We start from the raw sequence: 22,399 nt of genomic DNA, 5'->3' as shown, positions 1-22,399 counted from the left end.
GCCGGTCCCAATCCAGCGCAGCCCCTCCGCGGGCGGAGGGGAAAATGGCGGCGCGGAGCCGGGCCGGACCCCGTGGGGCTCCGCGTCGGGACGAGACCCGGCTCCGCGGGACGCGACGGGGCGGGTGGCCCCGCACAGCACCGCGGCCCGCCCCGCTGCTCTTTCTTCCTCCCAACTTTCGCTCGGGGCTCCCGCTCCACAGGCGTTCCCCCACACACACACCGTGACGTCACCGGGTTCACCCATGTCCTCCTCTCTCGGTATTCCATTTTTTTTTCCTGCTGGGGGGAGCGTTAAAAGTTTTCTTTCGGGGGGAGGGAACACAAAGCCCGCTGCGCCCGAGGGGGAAATAGCAACAAGATTACGGCTTCTTTATTCTGGCGAGGAGGCGTAAGAAGGTGCTAATCCAAGAGATGGCTAATTGAGGGCTTGTAAAAATGATATTTGCCTGCCATTTCTGGCAAAGTGGTTTCCCTCTTTCCCCCCTTTAACGTGGACGAGGGTAAAAATATTTTGCTCGTTTGCTAGAGAGGGGGAAATTAAACAAACAAGCAAAAAAATCACCCCCCTCGGACACAACTGACTTCACTCCGGAAAAAGGACTTGATCCCAGCTTTTTAAATCCTTCTGGAGCCTCCCGGATTCCTGCGAGCTCACAAATCGCAGCCCCTTTCTCTCGCCCTTAGGATGCATGCGGCGGGACGCCCGGCCTCGGCCACCAGCAAGTAGGAGCGCGGTGGGGCTGCGGAGGAGGACGCTGCCGGGACTCTCCTGGAGCGGGGCAGCAGCAAGACACCGGTTCGTACGGCACCGGCCGGGGGCTTTTGTCACTCTATAGATTTCCCGGCGCCCCTGAAGTGATCTGTGCCCACGGGCAGGAGAACGCTGTGGCAGCTGGTACTTTGGAAAGTTTTGAGGAGGAGGAAGGGAGGCGAGCGAGGGGAAGAAGAGGAGGCTGCCGGGGGGAGGGGTGACTACTCAAGCCCCTCATTTTGGCTGAGCTCCCCTTGGGGTGCCTGCAGCCCCACGGCCGTTCTCCCCGCTCCTGCCCTGCCTTACCTTCAGGGGCGATCCCATCAGACCCAAACTCTCTCGTATTGTCCATCGCGATATTCGGCTCCATTTGTATAAATATGTATAACGGGGGGAGGGAAATAACAAAACCAAAATAACCAAAAAGAAAAAAACTCCAAACCAACCCGCAGGTTGGCTCAGGCCTGACAGGGCTACAAGAGCAGCCCTGGGATCGGGGAGCTGCCACGGCCCCTCTCCGAGTCGCCGGTCAGGAGCGCCGGCGGGTCTTCCTTCCCCGCCGCCTCCGAGGAAACGCTTTGCCCGGCCCGTTCCTGGCTCCAAGAGAGGGCCGTGTGAGGTGCCTGCCTCAGCCTCAGCCCCGGCCTCCCCGCCGTGCCCATCGCGGCACCCGGGCCCCGGGGGAAGGGAAGCAAGCTGCTGAGGGAAAGGCAGCAGTCTCTTAAGAGCCCATTTTGTGCTATTAGGGAGCTGTGGCAGCTTCTCGGCGGGACCGGGGATGACAGTGCATGACGGCCGGGCAGCCCATTATCCCGCTCCCATTGAGGCGCCCTTTCACTCACATGCAAACTCCTTGGCAGAGTCGTTTGTCTCCTCATTGTACTTTATTTAAGAATGCAATGGTTGTCAGGGCTCTTATTCAATTTCAAGATACTTTATTGATGAGCTTTGACTTTTAGCACTTTTCACATGTCAAGAGAAGTCAAGTGTATGCGGCTACGACTTCATTTTATGCTTTGCGCGTTCATACTCTCCACTTTCCGCAGCGGCTCCTGGAATTTCTTTCCCCCGTTTCTTCTTCGCCCCTTTCTTTCGACAGGTCCTTTGTTGTTGTTGTTGTTGTTATTATTTTTCTTTCTTTTCCCTTGTGCAGAAACCCCCCTCTCCCCCGGACCAGTCTCCATAACCGATTGGGACACCCTGAGCTCGGACTGGTGCTCCCAGTGTAACCTTAAATGCATGCGCTGAGGGGTTGCTTTGGAGTTTACTGAGGTGTGTCTTAATAGTCCGGCATTCAACAAATGTACTTGTGGTGTGTGGTCAGAGCAGCAAAGTCATTTACTTACTTTCCCCCTTGAGTTCCTGGCAGCCGGTGAAGGGGGTCCCTTTGCAAAAGGCGGAGGGGGAGGGGGGGGCTCGGCCACTTTGAGCTGGGCCGCTGCCCGCCGGAGCCTCCAGGACACCCCCCTCTCCCCCCTCCAGCTCCTCCGTGGTGTTTTAAAAACAAAACAAAAACAACCAGAAACCCCAAACCAAAACCAACAATCCCAGCCCGGCAGCCCTTAGTCAACAAATGGCACGTGGGAGAAGTTGGTGAGTGTTTGGTAAAGGACTCTTCAGGGCCTTTCACAAGAGCCCTCAATACACAAAGTAAATGGTGTATTTGCTCTGCTCTTTCCCGGCCGGGTAGAGCCTCCCTCTCCCCGGCGCTGGGAGCGGGGCAGGGGGGGCCGCGGCCTCGGGGAGCTCCGGGCGATTCACAGCTGACAAAGCGCCTGTCTCCCAAATATTTATGTCTTTACCATTTGAATGTTATTTTCCCCTTATCTCCATTGTCGGACGGGAGCGAACTCTTTAAATGCAAATTGACCTTTCCCTTAAACTCCCCCCCATCATCCCTCACACACACACACCCCTCCGCAACCCCCGCCGGTCCCCTCCCCCTGCCCGACCTGAAAACGCGCCGGTCCCCGGGGCCGGGAGGCGGTGGAGCCTCGGTGCGGAGCGGGAGCGCGGAGCCGGGCCCGCCGCGTTCCTATCGCCAGGGCCGGCCCCGCTGAGCAGTGCCGGGCGGCGGGCGGCCAATCGGCGGCGGGGAGGCGCGGGCGTCGCTTTGCATAAAGCAATATTTCGTGTGGGAGCATTTGCATGTTGCGGAGTGATTAGTGGGTTTGAAAAGCCAGCCCCGGCGGAGCCGCATTTCCCGCTCTGGGGAAGGCGCAGGGAGGAAGTGTTTTGCTGGAAGATGATGACAGAGGTCAGGCTTTGCTAATGGGCCAGTGAAGAGCAGTGGAGGCGAGGCAGAGACCAAGGCGCAGAGACATTAATACACTTGAACCATCACCAATCAGCATAGGTGTGCTCTGTCTCTCTCTCTCCCCACTTCACTCACACACTCTTTTATCTCTCGCTCTCCAGTCACTGACAGCCCATTTTATTGTCAATCTCTGTCTCCTTCCCAGGAATTCGAGATCACACAACCACCAGCTTCAGTGGAGAAAAACTATTTTGCTGGCAACTCTTTTTAAAGCACCATCATTTCAAATCAGTGCGCTCTTAAAACTGTTGACAGGAGCTTTGACATCAAGACAGGATGCCTCATAAAGGTGAGTCTGCTCATTTCTTCTCTCAACTTTTCCCTCCTCGCATTTTAATATTTAGGCAGGGCTCTCGCTCTCTCCCCTCCTCTCTTTCTCTGTCTCGCTCCTATTCCCATTTGCATTCCGAAGAGCTTCCCAGGGAACTTTCCAGCCCAGGAGCTCACAAACTTTCTGCCTTTCACATGAGCCCATGTCCTCTGGAATAGCTAAAGCATCTGACGCGGAAAGCAATGCCAGCAGCAGTCATTCCCACGCAGCATTCGCTGGGCAGGGAGACAGACCACCAGCGCCGGTGCCTGTGCTGCTGGTGCTGCCGGTGCCTCAGCTCAGAGGGGCTGGCGGCGGGACCCCACGGGGCTCCGGCCCCACGCCACGCCGCCTGAGAAGGAAGGAAGGGAAGTAGGGAAGGAGGGAAGGCGGGTCGCGTTGCCCCGAGGGCGGCCCCGTCCGCGGCTTCTGCTTTGTGTTCCCGCGGCCTCGGTTAGGGAAGGATCCCCCTTGATAGTGTAGGGGAAAGAGGGAGCGAGCGTCCGGGAGAGGTGCGGGGGGGGACGTGGAGGGAAAAAGTATATAAATCACATCCTAGGCCAAGCCAGCTCCCGAGCGCGGTACAGGCGGGGAGCTGAGCCGAGCTGAAGGGCTGTCAGCTCTAATCAGCCACCCGGGGATCTTCCCAACTTGTCCCTAGTGCCGGCAACTTTCCCAGCTCCGGCGTGGGAGAAGCGCCGGGGGCGCGGAGCCCCACGCACTGCCCCGCACCGCCCGTCCCTCACCGCCTGCACCGGGCCCCGGCTAGGGGAAATATATATTTTTGCTTCATTTTTAAAATCGATATACTTTAAAAAGATTTTATTTGCTTTTAAAATCCCCAATCTCGCTTACTCCTGCAAGAAAAAAGCCACGCAGCCGCCTCTTTGATACCTCACTATAGCAAAGCCTTTTTTTTTTTTCTTTTTTTTTTTTTTTCCTTTTTTTAAGAAGTTGAAATTTTAGAAAGTTGCAAACTCTTCGCTGTGGAAAAAAAAATAATTAAAATTAAAGGGATTTACTCCTGGGAAGCACAAAGCAAAAGGGGTTCTTTTTCCCCTCGCAAGTGCAATCGGAAAGAAAAAAGAAAACAAACCAACAAACCGAAACACCAAAACCAATCAGACCCAATCTGGATTTGAATTTAACCTTGTAACGCTTTGCCCGGAGGTGTTACATGGCCGCGCAGAGCAAGAATCATTTCTGGAAAGTTTAAAAACAAACTTTCTCGAATGCTTAAATGTACCTGGCCAGAGGCGGTTTTGGGAAACGACAGCAAGGTCCCGGAGAAGGAAAGTGACTGAGTCTTCTCCATCTCAGGGACATAAAATAATAAAAGTGGCCCTTGCCAATAAATGTTTATAGCTGCTGACCTTTACCAGCGCCTGATCGCAAAACGATTCGGGTTTTATCTTTTTCTCATTCGCCCCGAGAAGGCGAAAATTTGTCATCTTAACGACTAATTACGCCTTCACCGGGAGAGGGGGGGAAATGCTGTCCGCCATCAGGTTATATAATGATTTGGATGTTAGAAACCGACTGGCAACTTAGGCCCTGCCTGTTAGGACAGAGCACATCGCCGGGAGCCGGGTGCGGGTCCCTGCGGGGAGCAGCGGGTCTGGGGCACGGCGATGGGAGAAGGCGACTTCGTGATCGTGTTGCTTCGGTCTGGGGGTCCCCGCGGCTGGTCTGGGGGCGTCAGAGAGTTGCTGAGCAAAGCTGGAGCTCAGTGCCCCACGCCTCCTCTTACCTTGCTGAAGCACTTGGCTCCCCTCGCCCTCTGTTGTAAAGCGCTTTCGGCTGTCTTTGGGGTTTGGTTTGGTTTCATGGCTTCTCCCCCCCCTTTTTTTTTTTCTTTCTTTTTTTTTCCCCTCCCTTTCTTTTAAATCCATTCATTGTCATTTCTGAGGTCTGTGCTGGCAGAGCTGAGGGCTGGAAGTTTCATGGGGGCTTTCTGGATGGCTCCTTTAACCCCCTAAGTCCCACCTTTAGGAGTTGTGCGTGAAATATGTGAGGAAATTGTGTCTGAAGAAGTGGGTTTCCCTTTCGGTGTGTGTCTATGCAGACGTGTTCGGTGTATTAAAGGGATGGCTTCACGTTCAGTTCAGCTGAAGGAGATAGGGCCACGTCTCCATTGAAGTACAGTGTAGCTTGCTCTGCTGCTAATCAGGTAGTTCTCCAAAGAGCAGTAAATATTTACCAGTTAAAGTCTTCATGCTGCGAGAAAGTACTTGTTTGATGTTTATTTTTATGGATTTAAGATTACTAAAAGCTACTTAATAAATTATGCCATGGCTCTTCCTGAATGAGGAAACGTGCCTCTTTGAATCCTCCATCATATGCAGGAAGAGTAAAATTAATATTCATTATAGGCGCAGAAGAAAGAGAATGAGTATTTTTAGGAGAAAAAAAGGGAGAGAAAATGAAGGCTGCGACTATTTCATTATTTTACCTCCCTTTTTTTAGCAACCCCCTTGAATGGGCTCTTTATTGTAATTGTCCCTCCCCAATTGAGCACCCCACTGAGCTGTTGTATCTTTTTACAACCCCTAACAACTCGCACCAGTAACACAATTACCGCCAGATATTTATAACGAGAAACTACTTTTCCATCTTCACCGGCGACGATTTCAAATAAATACATGGGGGAAGCATAAATAAATAAATAAGTGGGGCGGGGGGGGAGGGGGGAAGAGGGAGGGAAGGTGGCGAGAGGAGGATAGAGGGAGCAGGGGAAGCAGGGAGGGAGCGAGGCGGGGGGAATGTGTGTAGAAAAAAGGGCACTGGGGACTATCCAGGAGCTGGGTCAAGGCAGGCACTAATGAAGGGAGAAGGGGCTTGTTTCTCTGCTCTTTGTAAGTTGGAGGGTTGTTGGTCCGTTGAGTTGGGAAGCTGCACGGCCGGTTAAGGAGCCTGGGTTTCTGCACTAGGGGTTTGGGTAGAGAAGCAGAATGGAGGCCATTGTTCGCTTTCTGTAGGCTTTGTTTAACAGTTCTCACCCCCTCCTGTTCTTACTTTTTAAAGCAGTGAGGCGAGGTAGACAGCGTGTGTCACAGTACAGTGAAAAAGGGGAAGATCTAAAGACCAAAAAAGAAGTTAATCACAAGATGGGGAGTTTGGAAGAGAAAAAGTTGCTAGTGCCGCGGGGAAGGGGGGGGGGGTGTGTAGGAATAAATAACTCGAGGAAATACCCGGAGGTGAAAATGGAGCCCCGCTCCCAGCACTCAGAGCAGCCGCCAGAGCCAGCCTTCACCCCCCCCACCCCCCGCACCCTCTGCTCAACCCCCGCGCAGCGCAGCGCCGCGCCGCGCCGCTCCCCCAAGGCACACGCGCACCTTCCCGGCGCCGCTCCCCACTTCTTAATGTACTTCTTCTGCTTTGTCCTAGAGGGAAGACTTTAACTAGTGACCCGCAGATGTGCGAGTCCCTAAATTGTATGAGAGGACAGTCCGCCCCGCTTCCAGGCAAGTTTAAAAACATGACTTGGGACTCTCTTTGTGATTGTTGTCGCCCCACTTCACGCACCACCTCGGCGAAGGGCACTAACGCCGAGGAAACACGCCACCTGCATGCAATTAAAACGAGAAACCACTTGGCGGGTTGCTTTTCCTGATTTTTTTCGAGTATTAGGGATACATATGTACATTTTTGCCTTGAGGCATTAAAGCCCCCAAATCCTTAAACTAATAGGGGGAAGACGCCTCGGGACAACAAAGTAAGCCTGTGAGATACTAGCCTCTCTGCAGCTTAATCGCGGGCACTACCTACCTCCCCTGATTAACGCCTATTTTATCACCAATAGACTGCTATAGGCGAGCCCCGTGGGATACTGCTCTATCAGCCCAACATGCAGAACAGTAAGTGACTCCGCGCCCCTCCGCGGCCGCGGGCAGGTGGCGCGGGGCCGAAGGCTCGCTTCGGGCCGGGGGGGGGGGAGGGGGGCGCTCCGCTGGCGCGGTGGGCCCTGCGCGGCCGAGCGCGTTGCCCACCCCGTCGGGACGCGGGTACAGCCGTGCGCGGAGCGGGCCGGGGGGGCCGTGACAGCCCCCGGGACTGATCCGGCTGGTGGCCCATGCCCTGGCTCGTGTCCTGTCCTCTGCGCTCCTGTGCAGGCTCAGTTCCTGCAATCTTTGTGGATTGTTAATTTTGGGGGCCTTTCGTTGTTGCTGTTGTCGTCGGTGATGTGGTTGAAGATTTCGCCGATGGGCCTATGTGTCTATCGGAGGGGAAAGCGCGGGAGCGCAATGAGTGGAGCCGGGCACAGTGGCTGGGAGAAGAGGCCTTTCGTTGCGCTCCGGCGCAAGCAGCTGCGCGGAGGTCGGGAGGGAAGGACCAGGGGTGAGGCCCCTGCCACCCCCATCTCGGGAAGCGCATCGTCCGCGGGGTACACCGTCGCGATTTTGTGAAGCTGCGCAACCCCGCGGCGCTCATGCGCAGGGGGCGCGCTTATTTTGCGCGTGTAGCGGTGGCTAGGGGTGGACAACCCCTACCCCAGTGCTGGTCCGGGACCTGGCCTGGAATGCGCGGCTCCTGGACACCGTTATCATCCTTCTGTGAAACAGGTTCATAAGTTGTTCCCCGGGTGAGGAGCACCAGGAAAACCACCAGGGTTTGGGGGTTCTCAGGAAACCTCGGGTGGAGCTTTTCTGTTAGAGGTTATTTTTATTTTTCCTCGCGGGGCCTCTGCCTGCCCGTCCGTGCGACGTATTCTCACTTATCCCGAGAAAAAACCCGGCCTCATCGGCCCTGGGAGGGATTACCTGCGCCTCGGTGGGACGGCGGCGGCTGGCCTTGGCGGTGGCGTGCCGAGGGTTTATGGTAATGGGGGGATGCCTTCACTCGGCTGTTTGGGATCGCCACCGCAGAAAGCAGAAAAGATATCATTCGGGTGAAGCCTTTATTTTGTTTAAAGGTCGCGGCGGGCTCTTCAGGCTTTGTGTTAATAACTCCTGGGTGTATATGGTGCAGAGCATCCAAATTGACACCATATGTTTTCCTATTAGATGACTAGCAATAGAATACAAGGCGCATAATCATTGCCACTGGGCGAGATCTACACCGCTCTCCAGGGAAATTATATAATGATTAAGGCTTAACCTTTTAAGTGAAACTTTGATTTTCCTTTCCTCGCTGCCATTTTTTATGGCGGCGAGAATGTGCGGTTGCATGTCCCTCCCATCTTCTGAAATGGGCTCCCCGTACGCGTTTATAGGGGGGAACGAGGGACGGAAGGGGGGCGTGCGGAGGGCCTGTTCTTCCCGGCCGCCCCCCGGCGCCCATCATCCTCCTGGCCGGCGGACTTCAGCCCGCCGCCCCCCGGGGCGCAGGCGGGGAGGGACGCGGAGCTCCTCGCCCCGCGGTGGGAAGCGCAGGTCGCTCTGCTGGGACCGGGCGGCAAATTCTCCAGCCCCGATGTCACTTCGAATCCATTGCGCAGGGAGCGCGCCCCCTCGGTTGTGTCCGCGCAGAGCCCGCGGGTACCGCAAACCTCAGCCTCCCTCGGAGGGAGAGCGAGGAGAGTTCAATCTAGTCTGAGTGATATCCAAATGCGGACAGAAAGGGTCGTTTTATCATGCTACTATTTGTCGTGACGATGCAATTTTCAAAAGCAGAGTACTGTCATAAAGTGACACGCCTGCCACAAGTGCTCCAACTGATCTTTTCAATTAGCCTTCCATGCATGATCCGGGGCGACTTCCGCCTATTTCCAGAAATTAAGCTCAAACTTGACGTGCAGCTAGTTTTATTTTAAAGACAAATGTCAGAGAGGCTCATCATATTTTCCCCCTCTTCTATATTTGGAGCTTATTTATTGCTAAGAAGCCTGGGCTCTTGGAGTCAATTTATCAGGAGGCTCCAAAGAGAGGAGAGCGGAGAGCGCATAGAGCAGAGCTTCTCCAGGGAGACTTCCTCCAAAGCCTGGAGCTTCAGGTTGGGCACTGACGAGGCAGCCTCCCGCTTGGCTTTCGGCGAAGCGAGCTGTGGCTGTGCGGATGCAGGCGGGCGTCCCTGCGCTGAGGGTTGGTGGGGTTCGAGTTTTTGTTTGGTGCGGTTTCTTGGGTTTGGGTATTTTCCCTTTTTTTTTTTTTTTTCCTTCCCCCCCCCTTTTTTTTTTTTTTCTTTTATGGTGGGGAGGCAAAGATAAAAAGCAAAAAAAAGCAAAGGAAGGAGGCAACCCAAGGCGATATATCCAGGAATATTCTGAACTTTGGGGCTGTGTCGGGGGTCCGCCGCCAGCCGGAGCCTCGGGGACTCCGTGGGAGCGTCGGGCGAGGACGGCGCCGGGGTCCGGAGCGGTTGCTCGGGTTGGATCGGAGGGGCGAGGCGGGGAGTGCGCGGGTGCTGCGCGGGAGCTGAGGGTGCTATGGTGGGCGCTATGCTTCCCGCAGGTCACAGCGGCGTGAACCAGCTCGGCGGGGTGTTCGTCAACGGGAGGCCGCTGCCCGACTCCACGCGGCAGAAGATCGTGGAACTCGCTCACAGCGGCGCCCGGCCCTGCGACATCTCCCGGATCCTGCAGGTGAAGGCGGCGGCGCCCCCGCCCTCCCTCCGCGCCGCTCCGCAGCCGCTTTGTCCACCGCTGGCCGCCAAGGCGCTAATTGCCAACCCCCCCACACTCACCCAACCCTCCAGCACCACCCGCCTTCCAGCCTAATAAAACGATCCATCTGCTCGATTGTCGCTGCAAATAGACCTTTCGACGCGTATATGTGTGTGTATATATATATATATATACACACCTTTAACATTATTTATTTTTTAATTTTTTTGTTGCTCCCCTTTATGTCCATCCGGTGATAACCTGCACTCTCGTTACAGTTAGCTCGCTGTAATAAACTGAATTATACGGCTCGGCATAATTTCAGTTTCCTCTCCTTTCCCTTTCTCCCTTCCCCGTTTCTACTTCTGATTTTGTGAGATCTGTATGCATTTGGCGTGGCTTTATTGCTTTTTTGGGTTTACTTTTTTTTTTTCTTCCAAAAAGTGAAAAAAAAAAAAAAAAAAGGAGGTGGGGAAAAAAATGAAAGAGAGGAAAAAAAAAAAGAGGGACCCCCCTCCCCCTCTCCAAGCCACGCTTGTTTAAGGGGTTTAGCCCGGAATCTGTCTGTACAGACACTAAGGCAATCTGGTGCAGCTCAGGGGTGCTTTGTAAATGTAGGTGTCGATAACCCCTCACTCCCCTTGTCCCCCCAGTACTCTGTCTAAGAGCAGTGAGGACGATGGAGACCACTCTGGTTTAGCTATTGCTCGCATTTAAGACGTATTTTAACATTTAACATTAAACATTAAACCAATTACGTTTTGCCCCGACTTTTTTTCCCTTCCAGATGTTTTTAAAGTATCACTTTTGTAGAGGGTAGGGCCACGAATGTTATTTTTTTTTTTTTTAAGAAAAAAAAAAAAGACTCTCTAAGTAAGTTCTCATACCATTTAAGGTATATTTTTGTGTTATAGACCCATGCAGATGCAAAAGTCCAAGTGCTGGACAATCAAAACGTAAGCTTGTCATTGTTTAATGCATACTTAAACAATTTTATTTTTGTCTTGAAATTATTAATAATGTGATTTTCTGTCCGCTTCCCTATCCAGGTGTCGAATGGATGTGTGAGTAAAATTTTGGGCAGGTATTACGAAACTGGCTCCATCAGACCCAGGGCAATCGGAGGTAGTAAACCGAGAGTAGCGACTCCAGAAGTTGTAAGCAAAATAGCGCAGTATAAACGAGAGTGCCCCTCCATCTTTGCGTGGGAGATTCGAGACAGATTACTATCAGAGGGGGTCTGTACCAACGATAATATACCCAGTGTAAGTTCATGAACAAAACCTTCCTGTGTGCCGTGTACAATGCTGGGTAGCCGTAGCGAGCCTCTGCTTCCTTTGTTTTGCTACCAGAGGAGAGGATAGCAGGTTCACATCATTTGCATGTGGCAGGGTCAGAAGCGGGGTTTGTTTTTTTTCATACAGAATCTGACAAATGCCTTTAAGGAGGAGGGAAAAAAAATTAAATATATATATATAAAATATGCGGGTCACCCCTGCGCCTGGCGCCTCAGGACTGCGAGCATCAGTCCAAGCCATCACTCTGGTTTTGCAGGGTTCGGGTTGGGGCTTTTTGTTTTTCTTTCTTCCCCCCCCCCCCTTTTTTTCTTCCTTTTTTCCTCCCCTGTCGTTGGTTGGTTGGTTTGTTTGTTGCACCACCGCCAGCAGTAACAGAGTCGGGGCGGCTGGGACTCAGCGCTCGGGGAGCCCCTGACTTGCGCCCAGGTCGGGCCGCCCGCGGCGAGGAGGGGGCGCGGGGGTTGCGCGCGTGGCTGGCGGGGAGCGCGATACCGCACTACCATCGTCTTTCCTGTCCTTTGCCTTCCAGGTGTCGTCGATAAACAGAGTCCTACGCAACCTGGCTAGCGAAAAGCAACAGATGGGTGCCGACGGGATGTACGACAAGCTAAGGATGCTGAACGGCCAGACGGGGACCTGGGGCACCCGGCCCGGCTGGTACCCCGGCACCTCGGTACCCGGGCAGCCCGCACAAGGTAAGGGACAGCCCGTGGAGGCTCAGCCTCGCACGGCGAATGATGGCCCCGACGCGGATACCCTCCCCGGCAGCCGCCAGTGCCGTTTCCGCAGGGCAGTGGCCGAGAAAGTCCCTCCCGCCACCTGCTCGGGGAGGCGGGCGGCGGGGGCAGGCGGCTTCCAGCCCGGTCCCGGCCCGATGGAGGACTGGGGAGGGCCGGGAGGAGCAGGCGGGGGCCGGGACTCCTGCTCCGAGCCGGGATCCGCAAAGCCGCGGAGATCGGGAACTATCTCCGCTGGGCTGATTATAGTTCCTCCTCAATAGACCCGAAACAACTTTGTAAATATAGGAAACTGTTTATCCTGAAGATTAATAGGTATTTGTTGTAGGAATGACAAGGGGATAATATGAAGGATAATGGGATGTTACGTTACATACTTAAGATGGTTAATAGCTTCTTTTTGAATACGGGCTCTGTTGAGGCTGAGCTCTCTCCCTGGCTGTGGTCATTCCTTTAGAAGAGGTGTCTATATACAACAACCTGCTTTTTGTTTTCACCCCGCAAGGAAAAAAAAAATCAGTAACAGTGTGCGGAATATCTGGTACAAAGGATGTTTCTGTCACACGCAAGAATTTGTTATGGGAACAATTCTGTCGCTATGTAATTGCTCATTAGAGATCGTTTTGTTTCTCATTAAGGCGACATGAATAAGCGTCTAGTTGAAGGAGACAGCTGTAGAAATGTTCCACAGGAGACCTCTGGACACGATATGGCACCGCTTGCCAATTAGACATGTCAGTTTTAAGAGAAGAAAACAATCTATGAAGGACACTAGAAAGATAGAGTGGAACCCTCGCTTCCCCCCATCCCCACTTTGGTGGTTTGATTGTTGTGTTGTTGTGGGGGCTTTTATCTTCAAATGTTGTTTTCCCCCTGTCTTTCTTCGGAGCCGGGCCAGCTCCAACCGCCCGCCTTACCTGCAGAGCCAGGGAATGCCCCTGCCCCTGTGCGAGCATCCTTGTCCCGGCCTTCGTCCGGGCTCCCCTTCCGTCCGTCCTTCCCTTCCTCCCTCCCTGCCTCACACCCCACAGGCACAGCTGCGCTCGGCGGAGGGGAGCGCACTTTCCTCCAGTGCGGCTCCAAACGGCCTGGGAGCCCTCCGTTTATTTAATTTAGATTTATTTTATAAAAGCTTTAAATAGGGACATTGAGGGTCCTCCTCGCCCTAGCGCTGCGCCTGACTCGAGGTGGAGGAGATCGGTGGAGATGCTGGGGGTCTGTGCTGACCCCTTCTCTCAGCGCTGCAATGAGCACAGTTTGCGCGGGGAAGCGCAGACCCCCGGGCAGGAGAGTAGCGGGGAGTGAGGAACGCGGGAGCCCTCTCCCAAATACCGCGGAGGGGTGCGGAGCAGTGCGGGCAGGGCCGGGGACACGCGTGTGCGCGGGTACGAGAGGCGAGGGCAGGCAGGCAGGCAGGCACTTAAACTAGCCGCATGAGGAAATTAAAATTAATAAAATGGATTTCCTCTGGAATATTCATGCTCCCTCTAATGTTTTTTTTCCCTTGCAGGGGTATGTTACTGGATTTTAAGAGTCCATTACTCAAAAAGCGTAAGGCGAGGTTAGGTCTCAGAGGGGTATAAATATGGTCTCAATCTGATAAACGCCATGCAGCAGTGAATAAAATAATGGATACGTGAAGGCTGACAGAACAAAAAGAGACATCTCTATCCGGGAGAAATTCTCCAGTGATTTAGTGGTTTTAGGGATCACCGAGACACTGTTTCTTATCTTTTTTTCTCCCCCTCCCTCTCTTACAAGGCTAAAGCCTTCTATAGGATTTAGACACTTTCTCTTTCAACAGATGCTACAATGTTTTGATCCCGGCTCTATAGCTGAGAGATGCCGCAATTGGTTTGCTATCTTTTTTTGCTTGTTTTCCGCCTCACTGATTAAGACACTAAGAAACTAAGGAATGATTTTATTTCCCAGAGTCTTTTTTTTTTTTTTTTTTTTTTTTTTTTTCCAGGAAACAAATCCTATACCCAGCGTCAGATGGTCTGGCTATAGGATAATAGGGTCGGACATTCACTAGGTTTCTTACGGATTAGGTCTGGAAGGTGGAACAGCCCTATTGAGATCGCGCCTTTTAGGTTTTTTGGTTGTTTTTTTTTTTTTTTCCAAGGAAAAAATAAGAAGGAAGAAGTAAAAAAAAAAAGGGGGGGGCGGGGTTGCTTCTAAAAAGATCTCTTAATTGTCCGTCGGTTCTAAATAATGATAAGTGCGTTTAGGTGGAACTTTGAGCTGGCTCAGAGGTCTTGGGGGAGGTGGAGCTGCAGAAATAAGGTGGCTTCAAAAGTTTCAAAATAAGGAAATAAGGATGTTAGGGGGTGCCCGCTTTGGGCCGGTCTTGGGCACGACGTGCGCGGCCCCGCGGTGCCCGCCGCTCCGCGGCCGAGGCAGGGCGCGCTCCCGAGCCCCAGCGGCCATCCTCGCCGCCTCTGGGCGGCCCCTCGGACAGTGATGGATGAAGGCAGTGGCGGAGGTGAGGCGGCGGCCCCCGGCGCTGGTGCGGCCATCCCCGGGCCGGGGGGCTTTGTGTGCCCCTGAAAGGCAGCACCGACCCCCCCGAACCCCCTCCCTCCCGCTATTCACCGGCCGCTGGCCGCCTCAATGGGGTTGCGGCCGCCCATATGGTGACCACGGCCGCTGAATCCCCGGGTTTAAATGGGGGAAGAAGAGTTCGGGGTTTAAAACATTTCAAAGTGGTTGAAAGGGTCCCACCAGATCCTGTCACAATCCCCTCCCTGAGCTTTGAAGGCCGGGGCCATTGTTCGCCGATTAGAAATGATATTACTTTAAAGCTGATTTCCCACAATATTTAAAGGATGTAGCGGTAGTGGGTTTTTTTTTGTTGTTGTTTTTTTTTTTTTTTTCCTAACTTCTCAAGGGAATTAGCATAAGCAGCCCATGGTCCCTCATCCCATCTCCCTCTTTATGCGACATCAAAACGCCTCGAGAAATACGGTTAGAAAGGAGAGGGAGAGCTCGCTTAGGGACAAGGAGATCTCTGCCTCAACACGGGAACCCGCTTCTTGTCCCAACAGTGAGCTGGGTACCAGCAGAGCCCTGCAAAGCCGGCTGGGCCTTGAGACCGCCCCAAAGGGGAGCACAAGGAACTTTTCCCCCCTGTTTAATGCCAGAAATTACATTAAAAGTGGTGGGAATGCCCTAATTAAAAACGTACCACTTAAATGATATGCCAACGGCTCAGCTGCAGAGCAGTGTATTCAGCTAGTTAGTGAACTCGCTACTATTTCTTTTAAAATTACATGTTAAAATTTTAAAAGAAATCTTACTTTTCTCTGGTGCAACACATTACAAAGAATGGACAGTCCTTTTATCTAAATATAAAATTCCATTTTCAGCAATTATAGCCTGTTCTTGGTGATGATATAATTACAGCTGTGCTCAGTAATAGGTGTCAAGGCAATGCACACTCATACAATAGTTGAATAAAACTGCAGAACAATGCAGGCACTTCTAAATTCACAACCTTTAAAATGAAATTGACTGTGCAGAATTCAAATAAAAACTGGATAAATATTTTTTAAAAAAGATTACAAGCTTGGTTTGGTTTCTTAATAGCATTTTCTGCAAACCTATCAACATCTAATTGATTAGATAGGAATTACTGATTATAGATAATCTGAAATACTGAACATCGCTATTTTAAATATAGCAATAGGTAAATAAATGCAGCAGACGGAGGAGACTGCCATGGCACTTCAACAGCAATTCATGGGAAGAATCACTTTCAGGGGAAAGTATTTTTATGCATGTTTTATCCCAGAGGGAAAATAAAATGAAATGAAGACCAGGTGATCGCAATTCCTCATCGCCGATGTTTACAATAATGCTGGAAACCAAAATGTTTTCATGTTTCCCGTGTCATTAGTGCAATGTGGTTTTGATACCTCAGACATTTATAAAGGAGGGTGTCAGCAAACGTGGCCAAACTTGTTTTCAATCGCGTTATTTCTCTGATAAGGATCTCAAAACAAGCCTACCTACGTTTCACTTTTTGACTCTTGGTTCTGCAGATGGCTGTCCGCAACAGGAAGGGGGAGGGGAAAACACTAACTCCATCAGTTCTAATGGAGAAGATTCAGATGAGGCCCAAATGAGACTCCAGCTGAAAAGGAAGCTGCAGAGAAATAGGACATCCTTTACCCAAGAGCAAATTGAAGCCCTTGAGAAAGGTGAGTGACATTTTCCTGTGGCTGAAGTGAGAGGAAAGCAAAATGTACCCTGGCTATATTAAGGGCTGAACAGAAGAATTGCATTCATGTGCCTTATATATGTATATATATTTTAAGTCCATGGCTCCCTCCATCCACTTTTATTCACTGAGCTCCAAACATTCATCTATGGCTGCAACATGCACTGAAAACCTGTTAAAATGTTTTCAAAGTGACCATTCTCAGGGGACAGACCATACCCAAACATCAGCGTTACACCCTGGGTTTCTCTCACAGGGACAAATCTCCTCCTGCCGACTGTGCTGTGTCCCTGTCCATGCCGCACTGCTGTACACTGGAAAGGCAAGGGCAGGGAGCTGGAGCTGGCAGCAGCCCTCTGTGCCTGCCCCCACACTTGCTGCCCATCCCCAGCGCTGCTGCTGCCTGGGGCTGGGAGCAGGTGCCCTTTTCCCTGACCAGCCTGAGTGCACCTCGCCTCTGACCCACTGTGGATCTTTGTCCCGATTTCCTGCTGGTTTTTAGCGATGTGCCATTTTGCTTCTCAGTGACAGGGTCAGAGCTGCCTTGGGGACCCCCTTAGCAGAAGCAGAAGCCCTCACTGCTTCTTGAAGGATACAGCATTGCACCCAAGTCTGCCCATCCCCTTAGTGGTATTCCCCAGCAGGCAAGGGAAGGTTTCCTCCTTCCTAACACACAGGAGAAAGCTTAGCTTTGCCTTCACAGCAATGTTTCTTAGGAGCATTTAGAACACAAGCAGTGGAGGAATGACTCTAACCGTGTAGTGGGTCACGTTAACTCTTTGCAACTAATGCAGCAATATTTTCTTTGCAGAATTTGAGAGGACCCACTACCCCGATGTATTTGCAAGAGAGAGACTAGCTGCTAAAATAGACCTGCCTGAAGCAAGGATACAGGTACTGAGCTGCTGTGCAATTATGCCTATTCCTATTTTTTACTTTTACTATTCTATCTTTGTTATTCCTGGCTTCTCAAAGCACAGGGCAGCCCCTGTTTCTGACCAGGTATTTGCCCATCTACCCCTTCAAGAAAATAACAGCAGCTGGGGTTTGCTTTTGTGTGCTGCTTTGCCACACTGCAGCTTCTATGAGCATGGCCGTGAGCTATGTGAGGGAGGCCCCATGCCTCTAGTCCTTGTCAAGTTGCTCATGTCTCTCAAACGCTGTCTTTCCAGGTGTGGTTTTCTAACAGAAGGGCCAAGTGGAGAAGGGAAGAGAAGCTGAGGAACCAGCGAAGACAAGCCAGCAACACTCCCAGCCACATTCCCATCAGTAGTAGTTTCAGCACAAGTGTTTACCAGCCCATCCCTCAACCAACCACCCCCGGTAATGTCACCAACTTGCTCACATTCATTCATCCTCTTGTGAAAATGAGACTCTGAGACTGTATTGCTGATTGTAACTGTGGTTAAACTAATGTGTTCATCTATCTGTCTATTCTATTATAGTTTCCTCTTTCACATCAGGTTCCATGTTGGGCAGAACAGACACGGCACTCACAAACACGTACAGCGCGCTGCCGCCCATGCCTAGCTTCACCATGGCCAACAACCTGCCTATGCAAGTAAGTCTGGTGCAAGTGCCATGGCACAATGCTCCCTTGGGACTCAGCAGCCCTGGGGCGTGTGGGAATGCAGGGGATTATAAACCCAGACCATGTTGCAGGGAAACTGGCACCATAGGCTTCCCTTGCATCTGAAAGGATGCCCTATTTGGGAAAATCACAAGGGAAAGGGCACTGTAAGACCTCGTGCTCAACAAGCACTTCCCTGAATTTGGAAAGAGTCGGGTCCTCAAATTTACAATGAAACAGATCTGTGATGGAAAAGCCCTTTTTCGACCCCTTGTACTCCCATTGCCCTTCCGTTAACTTATGGAACTCACTGGTGCAGTACTGTGGAAACCGTTGCCTGAATGAGGTGCTGGAGGGATCTGACCTTCTCAGTGTAGGTAATGTTGCAGCGGCACATGAGGAACACCTGAGAGAGGGAAGGATGTGATTAGCATCAGTGGTTATGCCAGCTAAGCCAGAATTGCAGGAGCTGTCAATCCTCATGCCTGAAAGCATTAGCTGATCACCAGCTGGGTTAGGAAGAAATCTATTCCTTTGGGGTCTGTTTCTATAGACCTTTCAGATGCAAAATTCCTCCTTTTTTAATGGTGGGGTTGGCCTAGGAAGGTGCTGGCCAATTACGGGAGTTTTCCAGCTTTGTCTGAGGCACACAGCATTGACCATTGCTAGAGGCAGGCGAGCAGATTAGAGAGCCTGACTCCTTCGCTGCGGCAATTACTATGTTACTAATTGCTGAACCAAAATTAACCAAATAAAGTTAGAGTCTTGCAAGTCCGTGGAAAGAGATGACGTTGGCGAAGTCGCTATTCCATGATGTAGGAGGCCAGCAGTGCTGATCCCGGCAGTGGGCTGAGAGCACATGACAAAAGATCAGAAGGCTGATTAGGGGAGGGGGCCCTTGGGAAAGCAGGAGGACCCCAGTTCACCGCTGGGCACCTGGGCAGGCACCTGGCACTTGCGAGCCACTCTGGAAAGTCTTGTCTATGTGGCCACCATGGTGTGATGGCCACATGATGCTGGAGCGGGAGATTTGGCAGCCGAACTGTCGGCATCTCCCAGAGGATGCACAGCGCGTTGTGCTTAGCAAGAGAGGCTGTCGGCATTTTTGGAGATGGCGTGTGTCAGGGATGCGCAGACGGAGGAAATATGTGCAGACGTGTTGAGTCTCGTGCGATTGGACTGTGGGAATTACTCATCCTGCTTCCCGCTCCCCCTTGCTGCCTTCTCATATTGGGGATGCACTAGTACCCACTCCGTTGGTACCCCAGAGTGGGAGATCCCCCTGCTTGGTCCCTCGCTGACACTGTGCCATCCCTCACCCCCTGCACCCAGCTGCTGTCCTGCTGGCAGGGGGATTGGAGTTTAGATAAATCTATATGTCTCATCTCCTGGGATGCTGCTGGCATGGGTTTGGGGTGACTGAGGCTCTGAAAAGGGATCAACACACCCCAAACCCACACACTGTCTGTGTGCATGTGCAACACACTTGCAGATGCAAGATGAACCTGCATGCCTCAGTAGAGTAATTTCTAGTTATTACACCCCTAATAGTTTTTAGTTACACCACAAATGAAAGGTAAGACACCAGCCCTGTCTCTGGCTGTGAAAGGCATGAGTACAAACGGGTCTGCAGAAGTACAAATGAGGGCAGCGTTCAGGCTTTGGCTCCTCGGCTTAGGTGTGTAACACCTTTGTTAACATCTAGATGTAGGGATTTGCTTGCCAGGCATGTCTGAATAGGTGCTGGTGACTGTCCACATTGTTGCTGAAGATCGAAACCCTCTGGGAAGAGGCTGCTTGGCTGAGCTCCTAAATAGGGCTTTACATCTAGGTCCTTGAGTTTGAAACTGAAGCTCCTTTCACAGCTGCCACATGCTGATTCTGAGGGCTGGCACATCCGTCTAGAAGCATAATGCCATGTTTGCCTTGGGTGATACTGAAGGCTATTTTGTCCTTTGCTTCCGTAGCCCCCGGTACCCAGCCAGACCTCTTCCTACTCTTGCATGCTTCCCACCAGTCCATCGGTGAATGGCCGGAGCTACGATACGTACACCCCTCCTCACATGCAGACACACATGAACAGCCAGCCGATGGGCACCTCTGGCACCACTTCCACAGGTGAGTGAGGGTTTTTCCATTCGCTGGGAGAAGTCTCTCCCCATTGCTGGGAGAGCTCTCTCTCTGGGGTTCAGCGGCTGCTGACCTGGGCAGAGGGTAACAACGTATAACCTTGCAGGCTAGAGCAGGAAGCCTGACTTTTAACTGCTGCCAGAGGGGTAAATGAAAGACAGCTGATTAACAGGGCTGGTGATTGAAGAGCGGAGTGGAGGCCCCCATCCTGCAAAATCTTCCCTGCATACTTAATTTCTAATGCAGCCATTAATTTCTGAATTTCACCGTTAGATTTCAGCAGAGATCCTCCCACCCAGGAAGTTAAGTGTATGGGAGTGTTTGTACTGTGTCTGCATCAAAGTGTATGGGAGTGTTTGTACTGTGTCTGCATCAAAGTCTATTTTCTTGCTAAAGATTTGAAGTATTGAAAAGGCAGGTAACCTGCAGAAATATTAACCTGTGCAGAGGAAGGCAAACCAGGGTATAATGGGTAAGTATCAGCATAAGCAGGAGCAAGCCAGACGCATTTGGAGAGAAAATAAATGTGTTCAGTGTGTTTTGGGCTGAATTCCCAACTGATGCAAACAAGCAGAGGCTCCGGAATTTATCTCAAAGCATGACAGTTTGTTTATAACAACAGATGAGTAAGATGTACATAGGTTTTTAAAATATATATCACCCTCCCCCCTGATTCTGCAGGCTGGTAAATAGCCAGATTTAATATGTACCAGAATACAAGCACAGATCTGTGAAATTCAAAGCAAAAATTGTGATATGTATAGAAAAACTAAAATGCCCTTTTCCCCCCTCATTTTTCAGGTCTCATTTCCCCTGGAGTGTCAGTTCCAGTTCAAGTTCCTGGTAGTGAACCTGACATGTCTCAATACTGGCCAAGATTACAGTAAAACATGTGTTAATTCCGTAAATGACTATATGGACAACAGTTGGATGTTCAGCAGTATTTTATAAAGGAAGAATGGCTCTCAGAGTACTTCTGTACTGCAACTGTGCCCTACGCTGTAACACACGGAAAAGACTTTCACATGGACCTTTGTACACTGGAGGCATTATATCAGTTGGAACAAATCTTCATTTTGGTATCCAAACTTTTATTCATTTTGGTGTATTATTTGTAAATGGGCATTTGTATGTTATAATGAAAAAAAAAAACAAAAAAAGAACAATGTAGACTGGATGGATGTTTGATCTGTGTTGGTCATGAAGTTGTTTAAAAAAAAAAAAGAAAAGGAAAAAAAAAAAGAAGCCATGATCAACAAGCTTTGCCACGAATTTAAGAGTTTTATCAAGATATATCGAATACTTCTACCAATCTGTTCATAGATTATGGATTGATGTTCCAAGTTCGTATCATTCCATTGCATATAATTAAACCTGGAACAATACGCACTAGATTTATGTAAGAAAAATATCTGTTGGTATTTCCAAAGGTTGTTAACGGATGAAGCTATGTGCAAACAGGGGTTAAGAGAGAGCTTCAATGAAGAAAAGAGTTTGATAGATAAAAGGTAGATTGTGTCTTCGATATAATCCAATTTGTTTTATGTCGAAATGTAAGTATTTGTCTTCCCTAGAAATCTCCCAGAATGATTTCTATAATAAAGTTAATTTCATTTATATTTGACAAGAATATTCTATAGATGTTTTATACACATTTTCATGCATCATACGTTTCTTTTTTGGTCGGCAAGAGTTAATTGTTCTTAGAATAGTTGTACTACTGTTCACAGTCCAATCATTTTTGTGCATCTAGAATTCATTCCTAATCAATTAAAAGTGCTTGCAAGAGTTTTAAACTTAAGTGTTTTGAAGTTGTTCACAACTACATATCAAAATTAACCATTGTTGATTGTAAAAACCATGCCAAAGCCTTTGTATTTCCTTTATTATACTATTTTCTTTTTAACCTTATAGTGTGGTGTTGCAAATTTTGTTACTGTGTTAGGTTAATCTCATTAAGTTTTATTTTGAATTTATTTTCAGTTTTCAGTAAGGAGGGAAGCGTTTTATAGACTTTCAGCTCTCCCACCAGCCTGTAATTTGGGCTAACAAAAAGAAGATAGGTTCACATATCTAATTGCAGCTGAGAGCAGGAGGAGGTTGTTTATTTAGCTTGGGTTTCTGGGGATGCGCTAAATAAACTCCAGAATCCAGCCGAATTTCCAGTGGGGAGTTTGCATCATGCCAGCCAGTGGTGGAGACACAATGCATGCCTGTGTCTGGCTGTTGTAATTCTACAGAAAGTATGTATAGATGCATATAGACCCAAATATACATTCCTGACTTCTAAAAATTGTTTTTGTTAAGATGCTTAGAAAGAAAAAAACACCCCAAACCCAGCTGTGTTTTTAACAGGCTCTTTGGGAGAGTGAATACCATCCCTTTATATTGCCACACAGCACAATCTTAGTGTAATTTTCCATTGAACTTGTAACCTGGTTAATACCTCAATGCGCTTTGTGTGAGGGTTGTTAGTGTGGGCGTGGGTGGAGAGTTGCATGTCAAGGAATAATGAGAGAAG

At 50.4% G+C, this 22,399-nt stretch overlaps 1 protein-coding gene across 19 annotated transcripts; it reads left to right on the top strand.

Moving 5' to 3' along the window:
- Window positions 1-662: 662 nt before the first annotated feature.
- Window positions 663-21,789, top strand: PAX6 (paired box 6). Of its 19 annotated transcripts, none has more exons than XM_061356629.1 (14): window positions 2,761-3,109; window positions 3,216-3,359; window positions 6,768-6,844; window positions 7,183-7,237; window positions 9,770-9,900; window positions 10,836-10,877; window positions 10,971-10,985; window positions 11,749-11,914; window positions 16,000-16,158; window positions 16,990-17,072; window positions 17,351-17,501; window positions 17,642-17,739; window positions 19,716-19,866; window positions 20,680-21,789. In XM_061356629.1, exons 4-14 carry the CDS (start codon window positions 7,228-7,230, stop codon window positions 20,763-20,765), a joined length of 1,092 nt encoding a protein of 363 aa, XP_061212613.1. In that variant the 5' UTR covers window positions 2,761-3,109; window positions 3,216-3,359; window positions 6,768-6,844; window positions 7,183-7,227; the 3' UTR covers window positions 20,766-21,789. The 19 variants fall into 19 exon arrangements, with proteins under 19 accessions (XP_061212604.1, XP_061212606.1, XP_061212613.1 ...); XM_061356625.1 differs by having other exon boundaries at window positions 10,971-11,186; XM_061356628.1 differs by having other exon boundaries at window positions 2,762-3,109; window positions 17,624-17,739.
- Window positions 21,790-22,399: the final 610 nt, after the last annotated feature.

The sequence above is a fragment of the Neopsephotus bourkii genome, unplaced genomic scaffold (assembly GCF_033783945.1).
Source record: "Neopsephotus bourkii isolate Nb327-2 ecotype Australia unplaced genomic scaffold, CSIRO-AGI_Nbou_v1 NB_860, whole genome shotgun sequence".
Classification (NCBI taxonomy): Eukaryota; Metazoa; Chordata; class Aves; order Psittaciformes; family Psittacidae; genus Neopsephotus; species Neopsephotus bourkii.
This window is presented reverse-complemented; position numbering and strand designations above follow the sequence as displayed.